Source organism: Belonocnema kinseyi, chromosome 5, assembly GCF_010883055.1.
Source record: "Belonocnema kinseyi isolate 2016_QV_RU_SX_M_011 chromosome 5, B_treatae_v1, whole genome shotgun sequence".
Taxonomy (NCBI): domain Eukaryota; kingdom Metazoa; phylum Arthropoda; class Insecta; order Hymenoptera; family Cynipidae; genus Belonocnema; species Belonocnema kinseyi.
Genome location: NC_046661.1, coordinates 92,849,256 through 92,862,567, shown reverse-complemented (window position 1 = coordinate 92,862,567; position 13,312 = coordinate 92,849,256). Strand labels below are relative to the sequence as shown.

General features: G+C 22.0%; 1 protein-coding gene across 2 annotated transcripts in view; it reads left to right on the top strand.

Annotated features, from left to right (window-relative positions):
- The window catches only part of LOC117172628 (F-box/WD repeat-containing protein 9-like), a 46,006-nt gene that overhangs the window by 19,494 nt on the left and 13,200 nt on the right, over window positions 1-13,312 (top strand). The window contains exons 4-5 of one of the 2 annotated variants that reach the window (XM_033360730.1): window positions 293-522; window positions 10,056-10,305. In XM_033360730.1, coding sequence (XP_033216621.1) covers window positions 293-522; window positions 10,056-10,305 — 480 coding nt within the window. Of the gene's footprint in view, window positions 1-292; window positions 523-10,037; window positions 10,306-13,312 lie in introns of both variants that reach the window. The other variant, XM_033360729.1, reaches the window with a different exon arrangement.

Below are 13,312 nucleotides of genomic sequence, written 5' to 3'. Positions count from 1 at the left end.
AGAAACCCTTAAGTACCCATTTTCATAAGGATATAATGCAAAGTTTTTTCAATAATGAATTTTGTCAACAAAAAAGGCTTTTTTCATCTTTATTTATAAATATTAATAAATTATTTAAAAAATTTACACCCTTCGCACAAAAATTTCAATTTTCTATCATCCTGCGAGCATGAAATTAAAAAAAAAACTGTGTAAAATTAAATAAAAACTACTCTCAAATCGCAAAAAATGATTCATGGAAAATCAACCTATTTCCCCTGTTTTTAAACAATTAATTTAAATTAATTTTCAGAATGGCGAACTCTGTATATCTGGTGCAAGAGATCGCACCCTCGTTTTGTGGCGGTTGCCAAATGACGAAAGTAAATGTCCAAAATCGGTGTCAGTCGATTTAGCACATGAAGGATGGATTTGGGATTTGACGGCCATCAAGGACACAATTTACAGCTGCAGCTGGGACCGAACGATTAAATCCTGGGCTTTAACTGAAGCCGGTCTTGCCCACTTGACAACATATGAGATGTACATGAGAACCAAGCCGGTCATTTGCCGCTAATTTGGAGGCGGACAGGCTGAGCGAGAAAGGCTAGTGTTCGAAAGAGTTTAAGTGCTCGGAGAAATTATCACGAGCATGAAAATATGCACGAGAATATCCTCAGCCTTTACGCGCTGTGTGAGAATTTAATGAGCATTTAGAAGCATTTTTTAATTGGGATTTCAAAAATCCTATTTTCTGGCCCTATTAATAATAATTCAATTATTTGAATTTCGCGGGAAAATTTATCGCTTCAAATTGGAAATGGTAAAAGAAGTTCGAGTAATTGGGAATGGTGGGCTACCATTTCGCCATCTGGTGCCGAAAACTGGAACTAGAAAGAGTAGGTACAATTTTAAAGGCGTATTTTAATTTTTTCATACAAATGTTTTTATGATTGTTTTGTAAAGTATAAAACAATGATTTAATACTAAAAACAAATCGTCATATAAAAACAAATAGTTAACAAAAACAATTAAAGCTTTTATTTATGAATACATTATTTTAAGTTATTTTAAAATTGAAAACAGTTCATAATGTTTCAATCCGGCGTTTACATTTAACTAATAATACTTTCAAATTGAAATAGTTTACATAATTTTTAACGTAGAAACTGGAAATTCCAAAATTGCGAACTGATTTCGAATCGTGTAAAATTAATTATTATTCTCTTTTTAAATCCTAAAGAACAATTAAATTTTAAAAATCATTATTAATTTATATTCATAGTTGATCAGGTAAAAATGTTTTTTTTTTATCTAAAATCTTCGATTTCCATAGCTTCTAATTTTTAATTCCTTAAGTCTTTAAAACTGCATTTTAAAATTCTTTAAACTAAAATGTGCACTCGACAATTAAAATATAAAATTTTAAATTGGTTAAAGTGGACGATTTTGGAAATGCGCATTTTAGACTGAATTATATCATAATAAACATTTTTATGCGCTAATTAAAATGCATCTTTAAAATCATACCTGTTATTTTTAGTTCGGATTTTTTGTCACCAGGTGGCGCATCGCAGTTTAACCATTCACAATAGGAATAATATTATTGGAATTGAATTATACAACATGTTCATATATACCTATATATTTTTAATCAAATATTTAGTTGAATTTTTGAACCGGAAGATTACTTTTCTACCAAAATTTTCATCTAAAAAAAATCAATTTTCAACCAAAATTAGAATAGTTAAAATGTTAGAGATGCAAATATCCAACAAAAAAAAAACTAATTTTCAACAAAATAGTTTTTTTTATAAAAAAAAGACTTTATAACCTAAAGTATAAAAATTTTCATTTTTTGTTGAAACAATCAATTTTCGAACAGAAGAAAAGTTATTTTTCTTCCAAATTTAGTTGAATTTTCAAGTCCAAAAAGACTAATTTTCAACAAAAAAGTTAAATTTTCACCCTAAAATATGAAATTTCAACCAAAGGGTTGAATTTTCTACGAAAATACTTCAATTTTCAATAAAAAAGGTGACTTTTTAACAAAATTGGCGAATTTTCAATAAAATAGTAGAAATTTCTAACAAAAAAGGTAAGTTTTCTACTCATACGAACTAAAAAATATTTTTATTTTAAATAAAAACATTGAATTAAACAAAAATTGATCAATTTTCAATAAAATAGTTAAAATTTCAACAAAATAATTAAATTTTTATACATGTAGATGAGTTTTTAACTCATATGATGAATCTTTAACAAAAAATACATTTTTTACTAAGTATTTCAATTCTCAACCAAATAGGTTAGATTTTCAAACAAACAAGATGAATTCACAACGAAATATGTAATAATTCATATTTTAAACAAATAGTTGAATTCCCAGCCCAAAAGATTAATTTTCTAACAAAAATATACTAATTTTCAACAAAGTACATGAATTTTCATCTAAAATAAAAATCAATTTTTAACCAAAACTAGAATAGTTAAATTGCTAGGAAAATAAATGTTCAACAAAAAAAAAACGAATTTTCAACAAATAGTTTTTTTTTGTTGAAAAAAAGAGACTTTTTAACTTAAAATATAACAAAATAAATTTTTAGTTCAAGCAATCAACTTTCAACCAGAAGAAAAGTTATTTTTCTACCAAATTTAGTTGAATTTTCAAGTCCAAAAAGACTAATTTTCAACAAAACAGTTGGATTTTAACCCTAAAATATGAATTTTCAACCCAAATAGTTTAAACCAAATGGTTGAATTTTCAGAAAAATAATTAAACATTAAATTATATAATATTATTGTTAAGAAAAAAATATTAATTCTCAACCAAAAATATAACCTAAATATATAAAAATATATATTTCAATCCTTAACCGAGTAGTTCGATTAAAAAAAAACATGAATTCTCAACGAAAATTGTAATAATTCATATTTTAAGCACATAAAATTTTACTTAAAAATAAAAAATAAACAATCAAATTCGACCGAAATTCACGAATTTTCAATAAAATTGATAAATTTTAAATAAAATACTTATGATTTCAACCAAGATTGTTAAATTTTTAAACTTAAATGAAGAATTTTGAACAAAAAAGATAATTTTTAATCAAATAATTGAAATTTTAACCAAAATAATTAAATTCTCATAAAAATAGTTAAACTTTCATGCAAGGAGATGTGTTTTCAATTAATATGATGAATCTTTATCAAAAAACTAAATTTTTGACAAAGTATTTCAATATTTAAATAATTAGTTAGTTGAATTCTCGACCCAAAAGATTAATTTTCTCACAAAAAAGACTTATTTTCAACAAATTACATTAATTTTCATATAAAAAAATACATTTTTAGCCAAAATTAGAATACTTAAAATATTAGAATAATAAATTTTGAACATAAAAAAACGAATTTTCAACAAAATAGTTTTTTTATAAAAAAAGCTTTTGAACAAAAAATAGGAGAATTAAATGTTAAGTTGAAGCAATCAATCTTAACCAAAAAAATTAATTCTCAACAAAATAATTCAATTTTAAACCCAAAAAACGATCAACTTTCTACCAAAAAAGGTACAGTTTGAATAAAATATATAAATTTCTAACTAAAAAAGATAAATTTACAAATCAAAAATAGAATAGGTCAATTTTTAGTTAGAAAAGTAAATTTTAAAGAAAAAAAATGAGTTTTTAGGAAAAGTAATTAATTTTCAACTAAGAATATCGATTTTCAAACAAAAATGGAGTTAAAAAATCGTATTTACTCTCTCTATTAATAATAAGTACATTATTTGAATTTTGCGGGGAAAATTATCGCTTAAAATTGGAAAAGTAGTAGGAATAAAATGAATCTTCAACCAAAAATATGAATTTTTCAACCAAAAGATTAATATTCTACCAAAATCTTCATTTAAAAAAAATCCATTTTGAACCAAAAAATTGACGAATTTTGAATAAAATAGTGAGAATTGCAACCAAAATATTTGAATTGATAAATTTTCAATAAAATAGTTAAAATTTCAACCAAGATACTTAAATTTTCAAACTAAAATAAAAGATTTCCGACAAAACAGATCATTTGAAACCAAATAATTAAATTTTCAACAAAATAGTTCAACTTTCAAGCAAGGAGATGAGTTTTCAACTATTATGATAAATCTTCATAAAAAAAAAATTTGGCAAATTATTTCAATTCTCAGCCAATTGGGTTAGATTTTCAAATAAAAAAGATGAATTATCAAAAAAAAATGTAACAATTCATATTTTAACCAAATAGTTAGTTGAATTCTCGACCCAAAAGATTAATTTTCTAACAAAATATACTAATTTTCAACAAAGTACATGAATTTTCATCTAAAAAAAAATCAACCAAAATTGGAAAAGTTACAATTTTTAACAATAAAAAAAAAAGAATTTTCAAGAAAATAGCTTTTTTTATAAAAAATAATACTTAAAAATATATAAGAATTTAATTTTTAGTTAAAACAATCAATTTTTAACACCAAATAAATGAATTCGCAACATATAATTCAATTTTAAACCCAAGAGATGACTTTTTTACCAAAAAGGGTACAGTTTGAATAAAATATATAAATTTTCAACTAAAAAAGATAAATTTACAAACCAAAACTATAATAGTTCAATTTTCAGTTAGAAAAGTAAATTTCAATTTAAAAGAACGAGTTTTCAGAAAAATTAACTGATTTTCATCTAAAAAAAAAAACATTCTCAACCAAAATTAGAATATTTAAAGCATTAGAAGAATAAATTTTGAACATCCAAAAAACGAATTTTTAACAAAATAGTTTTTTTTATCAAAATAATGACGTTAAACGAAAGTAGAAGAATTAAATTTTTAGTTAAAACAATCAATCTTCAACCAAAAAAAAAAGAATTCTCAACAAAACAATTAAATTTGAAACCCAAAAGATGAATTTTCTACCCAAAAAGGTACAGTTTGAATAAAATGTATAAATTTTTAACTAAAACAGACAAATTTACAAACCGAAACTACAATAGTTCAATTTGCTGTTAGAAAAGTAAATTTTAAACAAACAAAGAAACGAGTTCTTACCAAAAGTAATTAATTTTTAACTAAGAATATCGGTTTTCAAGCAAAAATGAATTTAAAAAATCGTATTTACTCTAAGTAGATTTTAAACACTTTTTAATTGAGTTTTCAAATCAAAAAGATAAATTTTGTATCTGAGAAGTGAACTTTTAACTAAAATGATGAATCTTAATTAAAAAATATGAATTTTTAATCAAATATTTAGTTGAATTTTTAAACCAAAAGATTAATTTTCAACAAAATATTTTTTTTATAAAAAAAAAAACTTTTTAACTTATAATATAAAAATTAAATTTTTAGTTTAAACGATTGATTTTTAACTAGAAGAAACGTTATTTTCCTATTAAATTTAGTTGAAATTTCAAGCCCAAAATGACTAATTTTCAATCAAACAGTTGAATTTTAACCCTAAAATATTAATTTGCAACCAAATGGTTGAATTTTCAATAAAGAAGGATGGCTTTTTCACAAAATTGTTGAATTTTTAGAAAAAAATTTAAACATTCAATTAGATTGTTAATTAGATAAAGAATTAAATAATTGTTAAGAAAAAAGATTAATTCTCAACCAAAAACATAACGTAAATGTATAAATATATATATTTTAATTCTTAACCGAGTGGTTCGATTTCCAAACAAAACATATGAATTCTGAACAAAAAATGTAATAATTCAGATTTTAACCAAACAAGATTTATAATTTAAATCAAAGAACAATTAAGTTCAATAAAAATTGACGAATTTTGAATAAAATAGTGGGAATTTCTACCAAAATAGTTGAATTTTCAATCTAAAATTAGGTTAGATTTTCAAACAAAAAAGATCAATATTTAGTTGAGTTCTCAATATTAAAAAAAAATACATTTTCAACCAAAATTAGAATAGTTACAATATTAGAAGAATAAATTTTAAACATTAAAAAAACGAATTTTCAACAAAATAGGTTTTTTTATAAAAAAATGACTTTTTAACCAAAAATATAAATTTTTAACTAAGAAATATAAATTTACAAAACAAAAATAAAATAGTTCATTTTGCAGTTAGAAAAGTAAATTTAAAAAAACAATGTTTCAAATTTAAATAAAAAAACAATTAAATTCAATAAAAATTAACCAATTTTGAATCAAACAGTCGGATTTTCAATCACAATAGTTCAATTTTCAGCAAAATAGTTAAATGTTTAACCAAAGAGATAAGTTTTCAATTCATTTGAACTAAATAATATTTTAATTATGAATAAAAACATTCAATTTAAAAAACAAATATTTAGTTACACTTTTAAACCAAAAGATTAATTTTCTAACAAAAATATGCTTATTTTCAACAAAGTACAAGAATTTTCATTTAAAAAAAAAATACAACCAAAATTGGAGTATTTTAGTTAAAACAATCAATTTTTAACAAAAAATATGAATTCTCAACAAAATAATTCAATGTTAAACCCAAAAGATAAACTGTCTATCAAAAAATATAAATTTTTAATAAATTGTATAAATTTTCAACTAAAAAAGATAAATTTACAAAGCAAAACTACAATAGTTCAATTTGCAGTTAGAAAAGTAAATTTAAATTAAAAAGAACGAGTTTTCAGCAAAATTAATTAATTTTCAACTAAGAATATAGATTTTCAAGCAAAAATGAAATAGTTACATTTTCAATTAAAAAATTAATTTTAAACGCAAAAGAATTTTTAGCTAATGAAATTAATTTTTAAACCCGGTGTTTAATTTTAAACCAAAAAATACTCATTTTTCAACAAATTCCATGAATTTTCATCTAAAAAAAAATTTTCAACCATAATTAGAATAGTTAAATGTTATAAAAATAAATATTGAACAAAAATTAGAAAAATTAAAGTTGAACAAAAAAAGGGAATGTTCAACAAGATATTTTTTTAATCCAAAAAATGTCTATTTAACCAAAAATAGAAGGATTAAAGTTCTAGTCAAAACAATCAGTTTTTAAATAAAAAAATGAATTCTCAACAAAATAATTCAATTTTAAACCCAAGAGATGAATTTTTTAACCGAAAAATGTACAGTTTTAATAACATATATAAATTTGCAACCATAACAAATAAATTTACAAACAAAAACTACAATAGTTCAATTTGCAGTTAGGAAAGACAATTTAAAAGAACAAAAAAAACGAGTTTTCAGCAAAATTAATTCATTTTCAACTAAGAATATAGATTTTCAAGCAAAAATGAAATAGTTACATTTTCAATTAAAAAATTAATTTTAAACGCAAAAGAATTTTTAGCTAATGAAATTAATTTTTAATCCCAGTGTTTAATTTTAAACCAAAAAATATTCATTTTTCAACAAATTCCATGAATTTTCATCTAAAAAAAAATTTTCAACCAAAATTAGAATAGTTAAATGTTATAAAAATAAATATTGAACAAAAATTAGAAAAATTAAAGTTGAACAAAAAAAGCGAATGTTCAGCAGCATATTTTTTTTATCCAAAAAATTACTTTTTAACCAAAAATATAAGGATTATATTTTTAGTTAAAACAATCAGTTTTAAAATTTAAAAAATGAATTCTCAACAAAATAATTCAATTTTAAACCCAAGAGATGAATTTTTTAACCCAAAAATGTACAGTTTTAATAACATATATAAATTTGCAACCATAACAAATAAATTTACAAACAAAAACTATAATAGTTCAATTTGCAGTTAGAAAAGTAAATTTAAATTAAAAAGAACGAGTTTTTAGCAAAATTAATTAATTTTCAACTAAGAATATATATTCTCAAGCAAAAATGGAATATTTACAATTTCAGTTTAAAAAAAGTAATATTAAACTAAAAAGAAACGAATTTCCATCCAAGTAAATTTATTTTTAATCACGGTGTTTAATTTTCAACCAAAAATATTAATTTTTGACCAAAAAGTAAAATTTTCAACCCAAAAGATGAATTTTCTATTAAAAAAATGTCTTTTTAACTCAATTTTGTTTTCGATCAAAGAAATTAATTCTTAAAAAAATATATTATTGTTAAATTTTCTAAAAAATAGGACATTTTTAAGGAAAATCACTAGACTTATCAAGAAAGGTAAATTCTCCACAAAAACCGAAATAGTTGAAGTGAATTTTAAACCAAAAATATGAATTTTTAACCAGATAGTAAAATTTCCAACCCAAAAGATTAATTTTCTAATTTTAATTTAATATTAATGTTAATTTTGTTTTTATTTTGTTCTAAAATAAATGTTCACCAACAAAAACAAACGAATTTTCAGCTTAATAGGTTTTTTTTATAAAAAAAACGAAACTTTTTAACCAAAAATAGAAGAATTAAATTTGTAGTTGAAACTATCAATTATAAACCAAAAAGATACAGTTTTAATAAAATATATAAATTTTCAATTAAAAAAAGATAAATTTTTAACTAAAAAAGATAAATTTAGAAGCCAAAACTAGAATAGTTCAATTTGCAGTTAAAAAGTAAATTTTAAGCAACCGAAAAACGAGTTTTCAGCAAAATGATTTAATTTTTAACTAATAATATAGATTTGAAAGCAAAAATAGAATATAGTTAAATTTGTAGTCGAAAAATTATTTTTCAACTAAAAAGAAACGAATTTTCAGACAAGGAAATTTATTTTCAATCATGCTGTTTAATTTTTAACCAAAAATGTGAATTTTCTATTTAAAAAACGACTTTAAAAAACAAAAATTGTTTTCAAACAAAGAAATGAATTCTTAACAAAAAAATATAATAGTTAAAATTTCTGCAAACCAGGATCATTTTCAACGAAAAAAATTACCTTTCTATCAAAAAAGGTAAATTTTCCCAAAAAAAATGGAATAGTTAAAGTGAATTTTAAACTAAAATGAGGAATTTTCAACTAAAAAAAATTAATTTTGAACCAAATACGTGAATTTTCAACCAAAAAGATCAATTCTTTACTATAAATAAAATACTTAAATTTTCATACAGTAAAGTTAAACTAAAACAGATACATTTTTAACTAAAAATAGAATAATTAAATTTTCAATGAAAGTTCAGAGTTAATTTTAAACACTTACATTTTCAGGTACTAAAAATAAATTTTAAATAAGAAAAAATTCATTTTCAACCAAACAGATCAATTTTCAAATAATAAGATGATTTTTCTATAAAAAAGACGAACTTTTAAAGAAATTTTACACCAAAAACAAGAATTAGTCATCTAGAAGGTTGAATATTTTCCCACAAATTCGAATTTTCAAAAAAATACAGGAATTGTAAGTCCAATATTTGAATTTTCACCTGAAGAAGATAAATTTTCAGTTAAATAAATAAATTTTGAACTTTAAAACATAATTTTTTAAGAAATAATTAAATTTAGAAAAAAAAATTTTCTCAACTAAAATTATGAATCATCCACTACATAAATCAATTTTTAACAAATGACTTCCACTGCCAACTAAGTATTGGAATTTTAAACCAAAAATAGTTTTAATTTTATACCAAAAATAGTTGAATTCGCCCAAGAAATATGAATTTTCAGCCAAATAGTCGCTATTTTCAACCATAATAATAAAATTAACTTCAAATTTAGTTTTTCGAAAAGTCCCTGACTTTCTGGAACTACCTATTCTGTAGCAACTCACTAATTTAGAAAAAAAAATATTTTTATTTAATTCGAGAATCTTTTTATAAAAATATATGCTCTAATCATGATATATATTTGTTTATAAAATAAATGCTTTAAATTCTCTTAAATGCTCTCTTCAAGCTTAAATTTCGAGCATATTCTCGAGCAAAAAAGTAAATTCTTGGGCATTTAAGAACTCTTAAGATAGGCATGCATCCTTTGAGATTATAAAATAAAAAATCATTAAAAAAGGCTATATATTAATGACGAAGACACTTTTTCTTCTTTTTTTTTTATTAGCTATTTTGAAAATGCCCTGCATTTGCTCGCTCAGCCAAAGAATGCCGGTGAAAGAATAACTAACAAACAATTAACCAAGCCTACTAATTTTTTACATAGGTGTGTGAAATTCCGCAGGACCGTCTCGGGCGCTTTACTCTGCGTGACTTCGTGTCCAGATTTGGCCCGTTTTGCGACAGGGTCCTTCTGCAAATCGGTTCTGGTATTTGACGCAAGATCGGGAGATCATCCAATATTGAGGTACCAGCCACATCAGAGGGCGGTCATTAGACTGGCCATGAGTTCAAATTTTATACTTTCGGCGAGTGAGGATAAGACTGTTTCAATTTGGGATCAAAGGGCTGGACGCACGATGAAAAATATCACGGTAGAGTTCAATTTTTAATATTTAGAGGCCTCCGAGACTGTCCCTATATCCCCTATATTCAGTTGAGGTCCCTATTTATTTATTTTATTTTTTTAGTTTATATTCTTAACCAAGTAGTTAGATTTTCAGGGAAAAGGTATGAATTCTCGACGAAAATGGTGACAATTTTTGTTTAACCCAACAATATTTTTAATTTATATTTAAACAAATTAAACTTAATCAAAATTGACGAGTTTTCAATAAAATAGTAGAAATTTCAACCAAAATAGTGGAATTTTCAGTCAAAGATATCATTTTTTAAATCATATGAATAGTTGAATCGTTAACCAAAAGATATTAATTTAAAAACAAAAATGTCTACAAAAAGTTGAATTTTCAAAAGAAAGGTTATTTTTTTACTAAATTTTTAATATTTTCAACTTAAATATTCTAGAATATTTTAAGTTTAAATAAAAAAAATATATTTAATCAAAATTGACAAATTTTTCAACAGTTCATATGAACTAAAAAAAAAGATTTTAATTTTTTTAAAAAAAAAATAGTGGAAATTTCAACAAAATGTTCAATTTTCAATCAAAAGATGAGTTTTTAACTCATATGAATTATTTAATGAGTTTATATTATTTATTTTCCTACTAAATTTAGTTAAATTTTCAAGTCCAAAAAGACTAATTTTCTACAGAAACAGTTGAATTTTTAATATTTTAAGTTTAAACAAAAAAATAATTTATTTAATCAAAATTGACCAATAGTTGAATTTTCAACAAAATAGTTAAATTTTAAAGTAAGATAAGTTTTCAACTGAAATGAAATAAAAAAAAGATTTTAATTTTACATAAAAAAAACATGAAATTAAACCAAAATTGATAAATTTTCAATAAAAAAGTTAAAATTTCAACTAAGCTAATTAAATTTTTCAACTAAAATAAAGAATTTCCAACGAAACAGTTAATTTTAAACCAATTAATTGAAATTTCAACAAAATAGTTCAATTTTCAATCAAAGACGTGAGTTTTTAACTCATATGAAAAGAATGTAACTTTAAATTAAAAACAAAACAGTTAGATTTTTAAACAAAGCATATGGATTCTCGACGAAAAATGTGACAATTTAGGTTTTAAATAAACAGATTTTTAATTTTAATAACAAAAGGAATTAGTTCAACCAAAAGTGGCGAATTTTCAATAAAATAGTGGAAATTGCAACCAAAATAGTGGAATTTTCAGTCAGAGAGATAATTTTTTAAATCATATGAATAGTTGAATCGTTAAACAAAAGAGATTAATTAAAAAACAAAAATTTCTACAAAAGCATTGAATTTTCAACTCGAAAAATAGGAATTCTCAACAGAAAGGTTAATTTTCTACCAGATAGTGGAATTTGTTTTTTTATTAAATTGTTAAATTTTCTAATCTAAAACGACTAATTTTCTACGTTAACAGTTGAATTTGTAATAATTTTCTACAGAAAAAGTTGAATTTTAAATATTTTCAGTAGAAGTATTTTAGAATATTTTTAATTTAAGTTTAAAAAAATGCATTTCATCCAAATTGACAAATTTGCGAAAAATAGTGACAATTTTAACCAAAATAGTTGAGTTTTCAACAAAATAGTTCAATTTTTTACGAAAGAGATGAATTTTTAACTCATAGGGCTAAAAAAGATTTCAATTTTAAATAAAAAAAACATTGAATTAATTTGACCAAGATAATTAAATTTTTAAACAAAAATAAAAAATTTCCAGCGAAATAGTTAATTTTAAACCAAATAATTGAAATTTTAACCAAAATAGTTGAATTTTTAACAAAACAGTTAACTTTTCAACCAAGGAAATGAGTACTCAACTCATATGAACTAAAAAAAAATATTTTAATTTTAAATTAAACCACATTAAATTCAACCGAAATTGGCGAATTTTCAATAAAATAGAGGAAATTTCCACAAAATAGTTCGATTTTCAATCATATGAAAAAAAATTTAATTTTAAATTTAAAAAAAGCATTGAATTAAAACAAAATTATCAAATTTGCAATATGATGAAATTTAGTTGAATGTTCAAGCCCAGAAAGAATAATTTTCCACAGAAACAGTTGGATTTTTAATATTTTCAGTTTAAATATTTTCGAATATTTTAGGTTTAAATAAAAAACTTTTATTTATTTAAAATTGACAAATTTTCGAAAAAATAGTGCATATTTTTACAAAAGGGTTGAATTTTCAACAAAATAGTTCAATTTTCTACGAAAAATATAAACATTGAATTAAACAAAAGTGATAGGTTTCCAAAACAATAGTTACAATTTTTACAATTAATTTTTTTAACAAAAATAAAGAATTTCAAACGAAACGCTGAATTTTATACAAAATAATTGAAATTTCAACCAATTCAGTTTAAATATTTTCGAATATTTTAAGTTTAAATTTAAAACAATTTTATTGAATCAAAATTGACAAATTTAAAAAAAAAATAGTGTAAAATTTAACCAAAATTGATAATTTTTTAAACCAAATTTAAAGAATTTCCAACAAAACAGATAATTTTAAACCAATTAATTGAAATTTCTACCAAAATATTTGAATTTTCAACAAAATAGTTAAATTTTCAACTGAAGAGATAAGTTTTCAACTGAAATTAAATTAAAAAATTTTAATTTTCACTTAAGTAAAAATTAAAATAAACCAAAATTGATAAATTTTCAATAAAAAAGTAAAAATTTCAACTAATATAATCACATTTAAAAAAATAAAATAAAAAAATTTTCACGAATCAGTTAATTTTAAACCAAATAATTGAAATTTCAACAAAGTAGTTCAATTTTCAATCAAAAACATGAGTTTTTAACTCATATGAAAAAAAATTAACTTTAAATTAAAAACAAAACGGTTAGATTTTCAAACAAAACATATGGATTCTCGACGAAAAATGTGATAATTTAGGTTTTAAATAAACAGCTTTTTAATTTTAATAAAAAAGAATTCAATTTAACCGAAATTGGCGAATTTTCAA